This window comes from Tenrec ecaudatus, chromosome 5 (assembly GCF_050624435.1).
Source record: "Tenrec ecaudatus isolate mTenEca1 chromosome 5, mTenEca1.hap1, whole genome shotgun sequence".
Lineage (NCBI taxonomy): Eukaryota > Metazoa > Chordata > Mammalia > Afrosoricida > Tenrecidae > Tenrec > Tenrec ecaudatus.
Window position 1 is genome coordinate 1027675 of NC_134534.1, and position 13857 is coordinate 1041531.

At 54.5% G+C, this 13857-nt stretch overlaps 1 protein-coding gene and 1 pseudogene across 7 annotated transcripts; one reads left to right on the forward strand and one right to left on the reverse strand.

Annotated features, from left to right (window-relative positions):
- Window positions 1–2893: 2893 nt before the first annotated feature.
- LOC142448624 (cyclin-dependent kinase 2-associated protein 2 pseudogene) lies at window positions 2894–4318 on the reverse strand (annotated as a pseudogene).
- Window positions 4319–9955: 5637 nt separating this feature from the next.
- On the forward strand, window positions 9956–13011 carry GFUS (GDP-L-fucose synthase). Of its 7 annotated transcripts, none has more exons than XM_075549175.1 (11): window positions 9956–10062; window positions 10154–10310; window positions 10462–10576; window positions 11112–11240; window positions 11379–11452; window positions 11609–11742; window positions 11827–11917; window positions 12142–12208; window positions 12289–12368; window positions 12523–12622; window positions 12737–13011. In XM_075549175.1, the coding sequence occupies exons 2-11, from the start codon at window positions 10165–10167 to the stop codon at window positions 12740–12742; spliced, it is 942 nt and encodes a 313-aa protein (XP_075405290.1). In that variant the 5' UTR covers window positions 9956–10062; window positions 10154–10164; the 3' UTR covers window positions 12743–13011. The 7 variants fall into 7 exon arrangements, with proteins under 7 accessions (XP_075405290.1, XP_075405288.1, XP_075405291.1 ...); XM_075549173.1 differs by having other exon boundaries at window positions 11827–11891; XM_075549176.1 differs by having other exon boundaries at window positions 11160–11240; window positions 11827–11891.
- The last annotated feature ends 846 nt before the right edge of the window (window positions 13012–13857 follow it).

Genomic DNA, 13857 nt, shown 5'->3' on the forward strand with positions numbered 1-13857 from the left:
ATTGACCTTGAGGCATCAAGCTCTCAATAGCCTCCTTGTTTTGTGTTTTCTAGATGGGACTCACCAGCTCAATACCCAGGACTTGCCCCCTCGGATGTATCCTGTCCAATTGGAATAGAATTGATCTGGAGAGGCTGGACAAACAGAAGCTGATTTTGCTTTGCAATTCTATTTGGCCACAGTACCTTTTAGAGGAAGGGGAATCGTGGCCAGCCAATGGTACACTTTCCCTTCCAACCCTGAACCAGCTAGAACATTTTGGTGGAACGATGAGGAAGTGGGTTGGGATCCCGTATGTTACAGCATCCTTCCTTTTGAGGAGCAGCAAAGATCTTCATTCCCAGTGCACCCAGGACCCCCTAAGGGACCCTGGACTAGAGGGCAACTATTCCCCTAGCCCTGAAACAGCCCTGACTATTCTACCTGTAGTAGGGGCAGTGGGGGAGCTTGGTCTCCATGCAATTTACAAGCCTTTCACTCTAATTGAACTCAAGCAAATTAAAAATGACTTGGGCAGCTACTGTAACAAACCTGAACGGTACATAGGACACTTCCAGCACCTCACCCGAGCCTATGATTTAACCTGGAAGGATGTAATGGTCATACTGGGACAGACCATGACAGAATTTGAGAAAAAATGAGTGCTCACAGGTGCTAGGAAGTTTGCAGAGGAGTTACATATGATGAATGAAAAGTACCCAGTAGGGGAAACAGTTGTACCTTTAATAGACCCTGCTTGGAATCATAGTGTGCCTCATAAAAAGTGGGCATGGGAACATTTCCTGGTGTGCATCACAAATGAACTGAAGTCAGGTAGTCAAAAGGCCATTAATTATGCCAAAGTGACAGTGATTCACCAGGGACCTGCAGAGTCTCCTGTAAGATTTTTAGAGTGGCTAAAGGAGGCCCTGAAGTATCATACTGCTGTAGATATAGAATCCTATGAGGGGCAAGTCTTAATCAGAGACAAGTTTCTCACACAGGCTGCACCAGACATTTGCAAGAAGCTCCAAAAACTAGTGCAGAAACCTGAAGGAGCTACCCTAGAGGAGATGGTTGCTTCTGCTAATACGGCCTTTTACAACGGGGAGCAGGAAGGGAAGGCTCGAGCCCAGGAGAAGGAGAGAAGGAAGAACATTAGGCATGCCCAGTTATTGGCTGTACTTAATAACCGATACCCCTTGAATGCCTCCCAGGTTACCCAGACCTTTGAACCAGGTACCAAGTGCTACATTTACGAGTGACCAGGTCACTGGGCTAGGAACTGCCGTAATCGGAACAAGCCTTCTCGGACTCCATGTTTCCATTGCAAGGAGACGGGCCACTGGGCTGGCCTTGGTCCTAAGGCCAAAAACCTGGAGGAGAGGCGCCCACGGGCCAACATGCAGTTGATAATGGAGGAGTAGGAGTGAAGGCGCCGAGTCCGAATGGCCCAGCAGCAAGAGATAGCTGTTACTGCTCTGGAGCCTAGGGTGAGCATCGACATGGCAGGAAAGTCAGTGAATTTCCTTTTAGATACTGGGGCCACTTTTTCTGTCTTAATTTCCTTCCTGGACTCCTGGTACCCCACACCTGCTCCATCCTGGGAGTGTCAGGAAAACCTGTAGTTAAACGTTTTACTGAACCTCTCAGATGTCTTTGGGATAACTTCCATTCTTCTCATAGCTTCCTAGGAATCCCTGAATGTCCAGCTCCTCTCCTAGGCCGAGATAGACTGTCCAAGCCGCACACCTGCATAGTCATCAGGCCTCATCCTCGTCCCTCTGCAGCTTTCCAAATGTTCCTCACAGTGGAGGAGCCACAGGTTCCCCCACAGGAACCACGGGAACAAGCCATAATTCCTGAAGTTTGGGACACAAGAGTCCCCGGCAAAGCTCCCTTTTCCAGATTACTCGCCAAAAGTGGCACAAGCGAAGACACAGGAATTCTGCCTTCGACCTGGTGGATGGTGGGAGAAAGACAACAAGCTCCTCTTGCCACAAAGGTTCCAGTGGAAAGTCATGAAAGCCTTCCACGACGCCACTCAGCCATAAACTCCTTGACCCTGCTCACTCAGCAGTTCTGAGAGGCCAACTTAACCTCAACCATCAGGTCAGTAACTTCCCACGGTCTCACCTGTCAGGACCAACAGTCCCCAGGGGCGCTCAGAAGCCACCTTGCTCAACCTGTCCAGCGCAAGGGATCCTACCCTGGGAAAGCCTGGCAGATAGATTTTACCCAGGTTTCTGCTGTCCAAGGATTTAAGTATCTTCTGGTGTTTATAGACACCTTTACTGGGTGGATTGAAGCATATCCTACCCGCACTGAGAAGGCTAAAGAAGTGGCTACAAAACTACTTCAGGAAATAATTCCTCGCTTTGGGTTTCCCAAATCGCTTCAGAGTGATAATGGGCCTGCTTTCATCTGCCAAGTCACTCAGACAGTCTCCCACACTTGGGAATAACCTATCGTCTCCACTGTGCCAGGAGGCCTCAGTCTTCAGGGCAGGTAGAGAGGATTAACCAACACCCGAAGTTACCCCTCAGAGAGCTGACACAAACTCAGATGAGCTGGAAAGATGCACTACCCGTAGCTCTGCCTCGTCTTAGGATTGCCCCACGGCAACTGACGTGTTTGAGCCCCTGTGAAGTTTTATACGGGCAGGCGGGCTTTTCTTATAAGAGAGCCAGCTATAGACTCTGAGGTAGCCTTAATACAGCAATATGCCACCCAAGTAGCCCAGTGTCAGGAGGCATTCCATCAGTTTGGGCTCACTCAGACCCAAAGGGAGGAGAAGTTACCACCCTTGTGCCAGCCAGGATATCTAGGATGGGTCCCCTAATTCCCAGCTCCAGCCAGTCTTTTTTTTTTTTAACAACTCCAAATCAGCTTTATTTTATACAAAAAGGGCATATTTAGCAAAAGACACACTGAGAAAAGAGTCGCTGTGGCCCAGGGGGACAAGGCAGGGAGGCGACCAGCCTTCCAGGCGCCTGCTGGGGACAAGGGGTTGGAAAGGAAGTAGTCCTCGGTGCTGGCTAGGTGCTGAGGTGGGAGGGGGCACGGGAAGGTGAAGGCTCCCGGTGGATCAGCACTGATGGCAGGTCATGGGGAGGGGGGATTCACAGTGACTTGGCGGCTGACACTTGGAGGGCCCTCGACCAGTGCTGCAGGCTGGAGTGAGCTGGTTCCTGAAGGGTGCCCACCCAGGGACACAGGGCTGGAAGTGCGACTCTGGGTGGAGGACGGGGAGAGGTCAGTGCTCTGCGGTGGCCGGCAAGGTCCAGGCGAGGAGGCGAGGGCGCTTTCGTTATGTTCTGGCGTTGCGCTCTGTCTCGGCCAGGCACTCTCTGACCAGGGCCCGGGCGTGGATGATGCCTCTCTTCAGGCGCTCCATAGCACTCTTGCTTCCGGCATAGGTGGGCCGGATCTCCTTGCCCATTTCCTCTATGACAGACAGCAGGTCCGTGTAGGTGCTCTGGGAGCCCTGAGTGCCGGGCGGCTTCATGGCCTGCACATAGCCCATGGAGGGCGGTCCAAAGTCGTTAAACAGTGGCCTGAAAGGGGCAGCGGCTCCCGGCCCGGAGCCCGACGGCAAGGGGACGCTTCCGGGTCACCACGCCCACTTCGCAGGCCAGGAAACTGAGGCTCCAGGAGGCAAGGCGGCAGGCCCAGTATTGCAGAACTCAGGCCGTCTTCTCTTGGATGCCTCGAGCGCCCGGGGAGGCGAGCAGGGGTGGAGCTGGGTCCTCACCTGTAGGGACCGGGGTGCCAGGCCCAGGGGTACTGGAGCCGGGGGTGCTGCTCGGGGCGGGGGCGATGGGCTTGTAGGACATCCCCGACTCCAGGGTGCGGGCCGACACCGGCCGGCCGCTGCTCCGGGGTTGGCTGCTGGCCGCTGAGCGGCGCGCTCTCTCCAGCCAGTCTTGAAGGGACCTTTGCCAGTAATTTTCTCTACGCCCACTGCTGTCAAAGTTCCAGGGCAGAGTGCTTGGATCCACCATACCCGGGTGAAACCCTGGAAACCATCACCATCTGACATATCCGAGGCAGAGGCTGCAGACGAATACTCCTGTGAGCCACTAGAGGTCTTAGGATGGTATTTCATCGCCACCCCAGGAGAGATGAGGGCTACACAGAGGATTCTACCTCAGACCCCTCACAGCCTTTAGGCCAGTGAATGGCTTTACCCCATTCCTGTGTTTACAGTGACCAAATTCTCATGCCTGTTAGTCCCAAGATTTCTACTGATTTCCTGTGTCACTAACCTAACTTCAAGGGCACTGCCACCTTACAATCTTACCCTTGTCTCCCTTAAACTGTTCACCTGTTGTCTGTTTATTTTCCCAGAAGTTCTCAGGTTATCAAGGTCTCTGAACCAAGTGTGCCAGCTCCAGGACCACCATCTCCTGGACCCACCTCGACCTTTTCCATCCTGGGCCCTGAATGGACAACCCCTTCTAACAGAGTAGGAAGGGTATGGACCCAAAACCCCACTCTGCCCCTTTTGTCAGCAGGAAGTAGCTAGAGATGTGGTTGCCCAGTACCTCAAAGATTTGGGTCCATATCTCTTCAGGGGGGAATGTTAGGTAGTCTAGCTTAGGGGCAGGGGCGTCAACTACACATGCTCAGATGTCCAAGCTGCTGGCCCATGAAGGAGTGGTACACTGCACATGCTCAAAGGTTCAGGTTTCCGGCCAGGAAGGGGAGGTACACCTGGGTGGGCCCTGCACCTGAATTGGCCCACCTGGGCCCAGTAAATTCAGTTCAGCCAATGGGATCAACCAGGGTCGTCAACCATGCCTCCCTACGAAATAATTGAAAAGGCAGAAGCCCGGAGCTGACTGCATGACTTTCCGAGCAGCTTCTAGGGAGGCTGCATGGGGTGAGGAGCCCTGCGGGTGCCTGTGTAAACCTGAAACTTCTTCTAATTCTCATAAAACTCACTTGGATCACAAACCAGGCTTCGGTGTGAATTTTTTCTTGTGCGGAGCCAAGGACCAAGGTATATCTGTCCCCTGAGCGATCTAACAGTTCTTTCCTACACATAGATGAGTCTCCCTGGATTTGTTTCTCTAGGCTGTCCAGCCTAACACACACATCTCAGAAACATCCCAGGACCAGACAAGAAAGAGAGCCATCAGTGGAGCTTGTTCGAGACATCCGAGGAGGCGGATGCCAAGACCAGGGCTATCGCCTTGTGATAGGTAGGTTTATTGTGCCAACCTGGCCAATAGGAACATGTGGGTTATTCAGGTTGCAGTTTGATTGGAGGGCAACGAGATAAATGGCTCTGTAAGACCCACCCCCATCTCTCTTGCTCTCTGGTGATCGGGCCTGTGTGGTGCTGCTTTAGCTAGTTCTCTGCCTCAACCTGTAAGCTACACTACCTGTGGGCCAAGCTGACCCGTGGATCCTGTTGCTAGAGCTTGAGGCTCCTTCAAGACCTGCTTTGCCACACTGCTGGCCATCACTTCAGCTTGCGGTGGGTGGATCCTGTCGTCTTGCATTGCTTGAGTTCAATGTTTCATCCGGGCCTGCTTCCCTAAGCTCCTGAGCTACCGACTGTTGCTGATGGACCTTGCTGTGTGCTGCCTGCTGGAAGGCTCTGCCTGCCTTGCTAGAGGGAAGATCCCGCTGTCTGCTTCCTTGGCCTTGGACCCAGCAGCCCATGTGAGTTGAAGGACTTCCAGTAAACTAACTGTTCCATGAAAGTGAGTTGAGGTGAGCCTCTGTGCTGCTGTGTAGACTAATTAGGTATTGTATTCCTTCTCGCGGTATAAATCTATCTCCATCTGTATATGGAATCTTAAACGTCCTGGCTTGTTTCTCTAGAGGACCCTGCCTAACCCAGGCATGGAGACCAAGGGCAGAGCGAAGAAGCTAGGAACAGAGGCTGAGGCGGGGACACCAGGAGGCAGGGCAGAGGAGCAGCACTGAGACTGTGGGACTGAGCAGCAGGGTGCTGGGGAGACTTCCCGCCCTCAGAGCCAGAGGCTGAGGACCAGAGAGAGAGAGGGAGACTTGACTAATGGTGGAGAGATGTTGTTGTGGACGACTGACTGTCTTCTTACTGTTTACTGATCCTGACTTGTGGTAACCTGTTGGCTCCCCTAGTGCCCCTTAATTGTGAGTGCTCTCTGTGAGTTCTGCATGGCCACTAGGACACTGAATCCAGTAGAGTGTCCTGGGCGGATCAGTTGGTATCAGACCAGGTAAAGAGGGAGGAGGGGAGGGGCACCGCTGGCCTGTTTCTGGGGCACTGGGCTTGGGCACATGAGGAGTAGGACTTCCCTTCTCCCTGTGTAGCTGGAGGAGGTCAGAGGTGGTGGACTAGACAGACATGCTTCCCAGATCCCCTGCAGCCAGGCCCCGAGAAACCACACGATGATCCTGGGACCCTCAGCCTCAGAGGGCAGCACAGCGCCGTGGGTGGCATGCTGACTAGGAGAAACCGAACAAAAGCTGTGAGAGGACAGACAGACGGAACATAGAACTGTCCACCAGCCTGCCCCTGTGCTATCACCAGGAACTTACAAGACCTTTTCGCCGGACGCGCATGATGGTGCAAGTACCCACGCTGATGGCTGCTGACGGGTCCTTTGTGCCCTGCCCCCTCCTGGGAACCCTCATCTAACCAGTGACTGGTGACACCCCTCCCCGTGGGTTAGAGCTTCTGTCTAGCGGCCCAGGCGCGCCTCCTCGGTGTACGCCTCCCCAGTCCCGCGGTGCACGCAGGGCCACACAGGCCAGCCCCCTGCGCCGGGGGACAGGGGTCTTCCTATAGCAGCTTCACGCTGTGTGGGGAGAAAAGGCGATGCTGCACAAAAGGGGCCCGAGCACCCCAAGCTTGCTGGCTGCAGAAACTGAGCTGCAAGGAGCCAATGGGGTGGCCTATAGGTGGGGGCAGGGGCTGCCAATCATAAGCCGGCAAAATTGTCTCCTAAATATGACAGGGAAATCAGGATATTTCTAGATAACAGAACTGAAGGAATTTGTAAAAAAAACAAAACAAAACTGTAGACCAACCTGAGCAAATATACAAAAGGGCTCTCTTTGGACAGGGACCACCAGCAGTGGGCAGATATCTGAGCTAGGCATCACCACCCAGAAGTCAACTGAGCTACAGACGTTGCCCAAAGAAAACAAAAGAACCAAACTGAAAACGGGGGGCTGGCGATCTGCTTGTACACGAAGACAATCACAGAATGAAACAAAGGAACAAGTCGTGATGTCACGGAGCTTCCATTCTGAGAGGGAAGCCTTTGGGACCTCATAAAAACATCTAACAAGCTGCCCCGCCTCCCCTGTGAGTTGCTATGAATTAGATTAACTTGATGGCCATGCGTTAGTGAATTATCACAATAGAGGGCAGTCATGTTGGTTTAGTAAACACTAAATCAAGAGCAAAGAAGAAAAGGACAAGAAGAGCCACCAGCAAGATGAACTCAGAAAATTATGTTCAACCCCAAAGCCAGCAGTACCACACACACACACACACACACACACACACACACGGCAAAATGACAGCAACCAATGTGTCCCGACGGATAATTACGGGGAACGTAAGTAGATTAATTGCATCAGTCAAGAGGTCAAGAGGCAAGGAGTAGCAGACGTGCTAAGAAAACAGCCCCCCAACACCCTGTCTACAAGACTCACCCCTCAGGCAGACACAGCCACCAAAAAAGCGGCACTCTTCCGTTTTCCTCACTTTCCAATGTCATCACACCTTGCTTGCATTCTTTAACGGACAGATGCACAGAAATCGGATGTCTACAGGAGACCTAGGGAGCCACTAAGATATTTCCAGGAACAGCCTCAGCAATGCCTCTGATCTTTGTCCTGGGACTCAATAAATGCTGAGCTCTGCAGCCACCAGGAAAGCAGCAAATGCCCATTCCTGTCCTTTTCATGTTACAGCAAGGAAGGGGACAGTGTTTGCAAATCCAGCCATGCTTCTCCATGCTGCATGCACTGTGGCCCCAGGAAGGCCCTGAGCCTTGGTGCTCCTGGCTGCTCCCGGACAGTTCCTAATGGTGGCCCTTCTACTTTCCACTGTCAGTAATCCGGAAGGTCCTCCTTGTGATGGCCATGGCCTTTCCAGGGGTCATGTCTAACAGAGGGGATAATGAGGGCAATCTGACCCCTCGGGACATTCAAAATTATTCCCAATATTAATTTCTGATGAAACAGGCTTTAAAGAAAAACCCAGTGTAGATACAAGGAAGGACATTTAAAAAAGAAAAACATCTCAAGCTCTATCTTGAAATACAGCACTGTCAGCAACAACACAAGGAAGACCAGTTAATATGACTGATTCAAGTTTATTCACCAACCATTAATGCCAAAGATGAAGAAATGGAAGATTTTTACCAACTTCAGCAGTCTAACACTGATGAGACCCGCAATGCAGGTGCATTGATAATTACTGGAGAATGAAATGTAGACTTAAGGACAACGTAGAAGGATCAGTAGTTGAGAAATAAGGCCTTGACAATAGAAGGGAGCTTGAGATTATTACATGGTGGGATTCTGGGAGAGGGAAGACTTGTTCAGCGCAGATGCCGCCTTTTAACCCCATAGAGGGTGACTACACCTGTGTGAGTTCAGGTGGACTAGAGAAACAAATTCATAGACACTCACATGTCTCTAAAATAGAGCTTTCTTTAAAAGAGTAATTGTATGTTAAGAAAACATCCCAGCCCGTCCAGAGCAAGTCCGTAAGTCCAATATTAGCCAATCGGTCGGATACCAGCCTGTAAATTCCTCTTCAGGAAAAAAAATCCTCTCCAGACTCACACAGCACATGCAATGACACCGAGTACAGGGAAATCACAGGCCAGTGGGTGGAAAGTCTTGTGGATCCAGTGGCGGTGGAAGCGCCTTCGCACTGGCAGGGTCTCCACGTGGCTTCTCCAGCTCAAGGGGTCTGGCTGCCATCAGCATAGCTCCACATGGCTTGTCAACAGGTAAGTCTCACAGGGAGATGAAGCAGAGAGAGAGTGTGTGTCCCACCTCCAGGGAGGAAGACAGGAGTTCCCAGAATCCTCGGAAGGCCACGCCCACAGAGAGACCTCATTGGCTATTGACAGGCTAGACTCCACCAGTTGACAGGAGATGATGTAACTGCCACAATGTGAACTTCACTAGATGGGATACACAGGAATCAGACTGACCACATGTGTGGGAAGATTAGCTAGAGAAGCTCAGTTACCATCAGCCAAAACAAAACCAGAGGCTGATTACAGAACAGCCCAGTAATTGCGCATATACAAGTTCAAGTTGAAGCTGAATAAAATGTAAGCAATTCAAACATCCATGAGCCAAATTATGACCTTGCACATATATACTGCTGGAATTTAGAGACCGTCTCACGAACAATGTGATCTGACTAGACACGTTGTGGGATGGCATTAAGAATTCATTAAAAAAAGAAGGAAAGAAAGAAAAAATAATTCATTAAAAAGTTTGAAAGAAAAGACCAGACTGGATGCAGGAGACTCTGAAACCTGTAGTTCACCACCCCACCCCGCCTACAGTCTCCAGCTGACCCGTAGCTCTTCTCATCAGACACTGGTTCCGTCCCCTGGAAGGAGGCTGGCCAGTGACTTACTTGGCTAACCAAAGGGACGGTGGCGGCAGAGACATCCCAGGTTCCAGGTCGCCCAAGTCCCTCCTGCCTCTAAGTCTTGGGAAGTGGCTGGTGCCGGGAGGCCAGAGGGCACCAGCAAGCAAGCCACCCTCGGCGGGAGACGCAAGTCTGACCAGGTGGGAACCGCCTCCCAGGGGGCCTGTGACAGACAGGGACACTGCCCTGGCCCCGCCCTCCCCAGCCCACTCCCGCCGGGCTCCCAACCTCTGGTCTGGAGGGCTAGGCCCAGGGGCGGCGGCGAGAACTACATTTCCCAGGCTGCCGAGCGCCTGGACTCCGTCTCCCAGAAGCTCACGGGAGGCCGGTGCTGTGCGTCCCGGGCTCTACTTCCGCGGGAGGAGCCCGGCCCGCTCCCTGGTTCGGTGAAAGGCCGGAGACGTGGCCGGACACGCATCAGGCGCCAGAAGCAGTTGTCGCGGTGCAGGCAGGTGCGGCGGGCCCGAGGGGGAGCAGGGCTCAGGCCAGTAGGAGCATGGTGGGGATGAGCCGTGCCCCACCTTACAGCGTTGGACCCTACAGGTGCAGCGGACATGGGGGAGTCCGAAGGGCCCACGCGCATCCTGGTGACAGGGGGCTCTGGGCTGGTCGGTAGAGCCATTCAGAAGGTGGTGGCCGATGGGGCGGGCCTGCCCGGAGAGGAATGGGTGTTCGTCTCCTCCAAGGATGCGGACCTCACGTGAGTGAACCGGACCCGTGCGCTCCGCCCCCACCCAGCCCTTCAGGTGGTCTGCACCCTCACTCTCGCACGGACTTTCGGCCACCCCCATCAGTCCCGCCCAGCCCTGCCCCACGCCCCGCAGCAGCCTCTGACAGCCGGGCTCCCCCAGGGATGCGGCGCAGACCCGCGCCCTGTTTGAGAAGGTGCAGCCCACGCACGTCATCCATCTGGCAGCCATGGTGGGAGGTCTTTTCCGGAACATCAAGTACAACTTGGACTTCTGGGTGAGTGAGGATCCCAGCTTCTCAGAACTCGCTTCCCAGACAGGCTACCCGGAATTTCCTGAGGGTCAGGGCTTGACACAGCCCTGGTGGGCATCCCTGAGGATGGGGGCCGGGCACTGGGAGAGAGCTGGCCGCTCCTCTTTTGGTGAGCCAGGCACAAGTAACCAGAGCTGCACCATGCTGCCCTGAAGGGCCTCTTGGGGTGGGTGCTCTGCAGTGGGAGCCCCACCCCTCCCCCAGACAACTTCCATCGCCTGCCTCCCACTACCTGCTCTCTGCAGCACTGAGGGTCTTTGCTCCAGGGCCTGTCCCTTGCAGCCAGGTAGGGGTGGGCCGAGAGAGGGAGTGGGCCCTGATTTCTGGAGGGCCCATGGGAGGCTTGGCCTTGCCCTGGAAGGGCGTCGGGATCCAAAACTCTGCCCCGCCACTCACCATTTGTGAGCTGGGAGGTGCCCCATGCTGCCCACCTCCCCGGGAGCTGGTGAGGATGGCTGGGTGCCACATGGATGCCCTGACCCACTCGGCCTCCCTGCAGAGGAGAAACATGTATATCAATGACAATGTCTTACACACCGCTTTTGAGGTGGGCACCCGCAAAGTGGTCTCCTGCCTATCTACGTGCATCTTCCCGGATAAGACCACGTACCCAATCGATGAGACCATGGTGAGAAGCCTAGAGCCTGCAGGGGCTGGGTTGGCTCTATATGCTGGGGTGCAGGAGCTCCAGCCTGGCTGGGCAGGGGTCTGACCAGCCCCCAGGACGTGTGGCCTCAGTGTATGTTCTGCCCCCGCTCTCCTCCAGATCCATAACGGGCCCCCTCACAGCAGCAATTTTGGCTACTCTTATGCCAAGAGGATGATCGACGTGCAGAACAGGTTCTTGGGGGAGCGTCCCAGCTGGGGAGGGCACTCAGGCCCTCCTGGGTTGGACAGGGCAAGCTGGGTCTGTCCATTTCCTGTCTGAGAGGCCTGGGGGTTGGGGTGCTGGGCGGGCCCAGGATGGGGCAGTAACAGTGGGCTGTGCCTCTGCAGGGCCTACTTCCAACAGCACGGCCGGACCTTCACTGCAGTCATCCCCACCAATGTCTTTGGACCCCATGACAACTTCAACATCGAGGACGGCCATGTGCTGCCTGGCCTCATCCACAAGGTGCACCTGGCCAAGAGTGAGTGCCCATGCAGATAGACCCGCATGACAATGAGGTCTGGGGGCTCCATGCCCTTAGACACCGCCCCTCCCTTCTCTGCAGGCAGTGGCTCTGCGCTGACGGTGTGGGGTACGGGGACACCTCGGAGGCAGTTCATCTACTCCCTGGTTCGTGCAGGGGAAGCACAGCGACGGTAGCCAGCATTCAGAATGGGGTGAAGGGTGTGAGTCAAGTCCCTGGGATGCCTAGTAGTGGGGTCCACGTAGGTCAGGTATCATAGGTGCAGCTTGGAGCTAAGGCAAAAGGTCAACCCTGGTCAGTGATAGTGGAGCTGGTCAGAGCTGCCCGCAGGGGCTTTTGGGTGGGGGGGGACTATGTAATGTGAGTGGTGGCCGCTGACCCTGCCCTGCCCTCCAGGACCTGGCTCGACTCTTCCTTTGGGTTCTGCGAGAGTACAGCGAGGTCGAGCCCATCATCCTCTCAGGTGGGGGCAGGAAGGTTGGCCACCCAGGTGGGTGAGGGTGGCGGTGAGGGTGGAGAATCTGAGCTGACCTTGGTTTGCAGTGGGTGAGGAGGACGAGGTCTCCATCCGGGAGGCCGCTGAAGCTGTGGCGGACGCCATGGACTTCCACGGGGAAGTCATCGTATCCAGGGGCGGGAGCCCAGTGGGGATCCCTTGCGTGGAGGGAGGAGGGGTTGGCCTGGGCATAGAAGTGGCCACCAGGACCCCGTGGTTTGGGGAAGGGGGAGGGGAGGGGAAGGAAGCTCCTTCGGTTGTGGCCTTGACCAGATGCCCAGTTTGATACAAGCAAGTCTGACGGGCAGTTTAAGAAGACGGCCAGTAACGGCAAGCTGCGGGCCCACCTGCCAGACTTCCAATTCACGCCCTTCAAGCAGGGTGAGGCCCCGCTCTTCACATCCTGCCAGTATCGGGGAAAGGACACTCCCCGCTGTCCCTGGGAGCCCCCTTATCTGTACGGCTCACCCCACTTTCTCACCTCCCACCTTGTAGCTGTGAAAGAGACATGCAACTGGTTTGCTGAGAACTACAAGCAGGCCCGGAAGTGACGCATGTGCAGCCAGCGCAGAGCCCACCCCAGGTCCAGAAGTAACACTATGACAGCTGAGCTGTCACTTTCGCTGGCAGGGTCCAGGCAGCTGTCCTCAGGGAACCCAGGGCCTGGCCAGGACCCGGCACCTCACCCCTCATACCAGCCCCTGTGTCCTGGACTGCCCACTTTTGGCCTTGCTCTCCTAACCTTCAGAGCAATAAAGTACGTTTTTACAGCTCTGTGCAGGCAGTGTGCGTGCTGCCGTGTGACTGCTCCCAGCCAGCGCTCAGCTTCTGAGGGGCAGCCCTGACTGCCTGGGGAGGGTCCACTGGCCCTGATGGAAGAAAAAAAATGAGGATTGTGTTGAGCAAGGGAAAAAGCCTGCTGGGCGGGAGAGTGGCTGGAGAAAGATGGTTTGGGACCCAACCATCCGTCTCCAACCTAAGACCTGAGGGTCTTAGGGAGAGGGACTAATCTGATATTAGGCACGGTATCTGGGGACACAGGGAGGGGTGGAGCTGCTGGTACTGGTACCTCTATCAAAGAAGAAGTTCCCCAGTCAATCAGCAGATGCCCCAGCCTGCCAAGCACCTGTTTTAGGGTATATAGGTGAGCCCCAATCTCAGATGTAATTTAAGGAAAACACTTAATAAGCCTTAAAGTAGACAAAGACAACGCAAAAGCACATCATCTGGTTGAAGGAGTCCATTAGCACGAGGTCAAATGGCCTCCCAGGAGTCAGTGGGGACACTAGTGAAATAGGCACGGGAGGAAGGAACTGTCACCAATTCACGATTGGTGGCAGATGGATACATCACAGTGACAGGTGGGAACACAAAGCAGCAGGTACTGGGACACACATTATGTTAAGTAGAAGCGCTTACAGGATTGGTCCAGGCCAGGGCCTTCCTACCCAGGCAGTCAGGTTAATACCCACAGGGTACTGTCCCCATCTCTGTGATCTCCATCTAGGACACCCAGGCAAGCTCCTGAGACATTGCTCCTCCCTGGGCTGGCAAGTGAGGGGTGGAGGTAATACAATTTCCAAGGCCCTCTCCCAGGGCAAGATGATCTATACCCT

Bases quoted from the DNA above. Each gene is read 5' to 3' on its own strand.
- GFUS (XM_075549173.1), top strand. From the start codon at position 10,165: ATGGGGGAGTCCGAAGGGCCCACGCGCATCCTGGTGACAGGGGGCTCT. The intron at 11,892-12,141 runs GTTCGTGCAGGG...CCTGCCCTCCAG, and splicing joins GGCAGTTCATCTACTCCCTG to GACCTGGCTCGACTCTTCCT. The intron at 12,209-12,288 runs GTGGGGGCAGGA...CTTGGTTTGCAG, and splicing joins CGAGCCCATCATCCTCTCAG to TGGGTGAGGAGGACGAGGTC.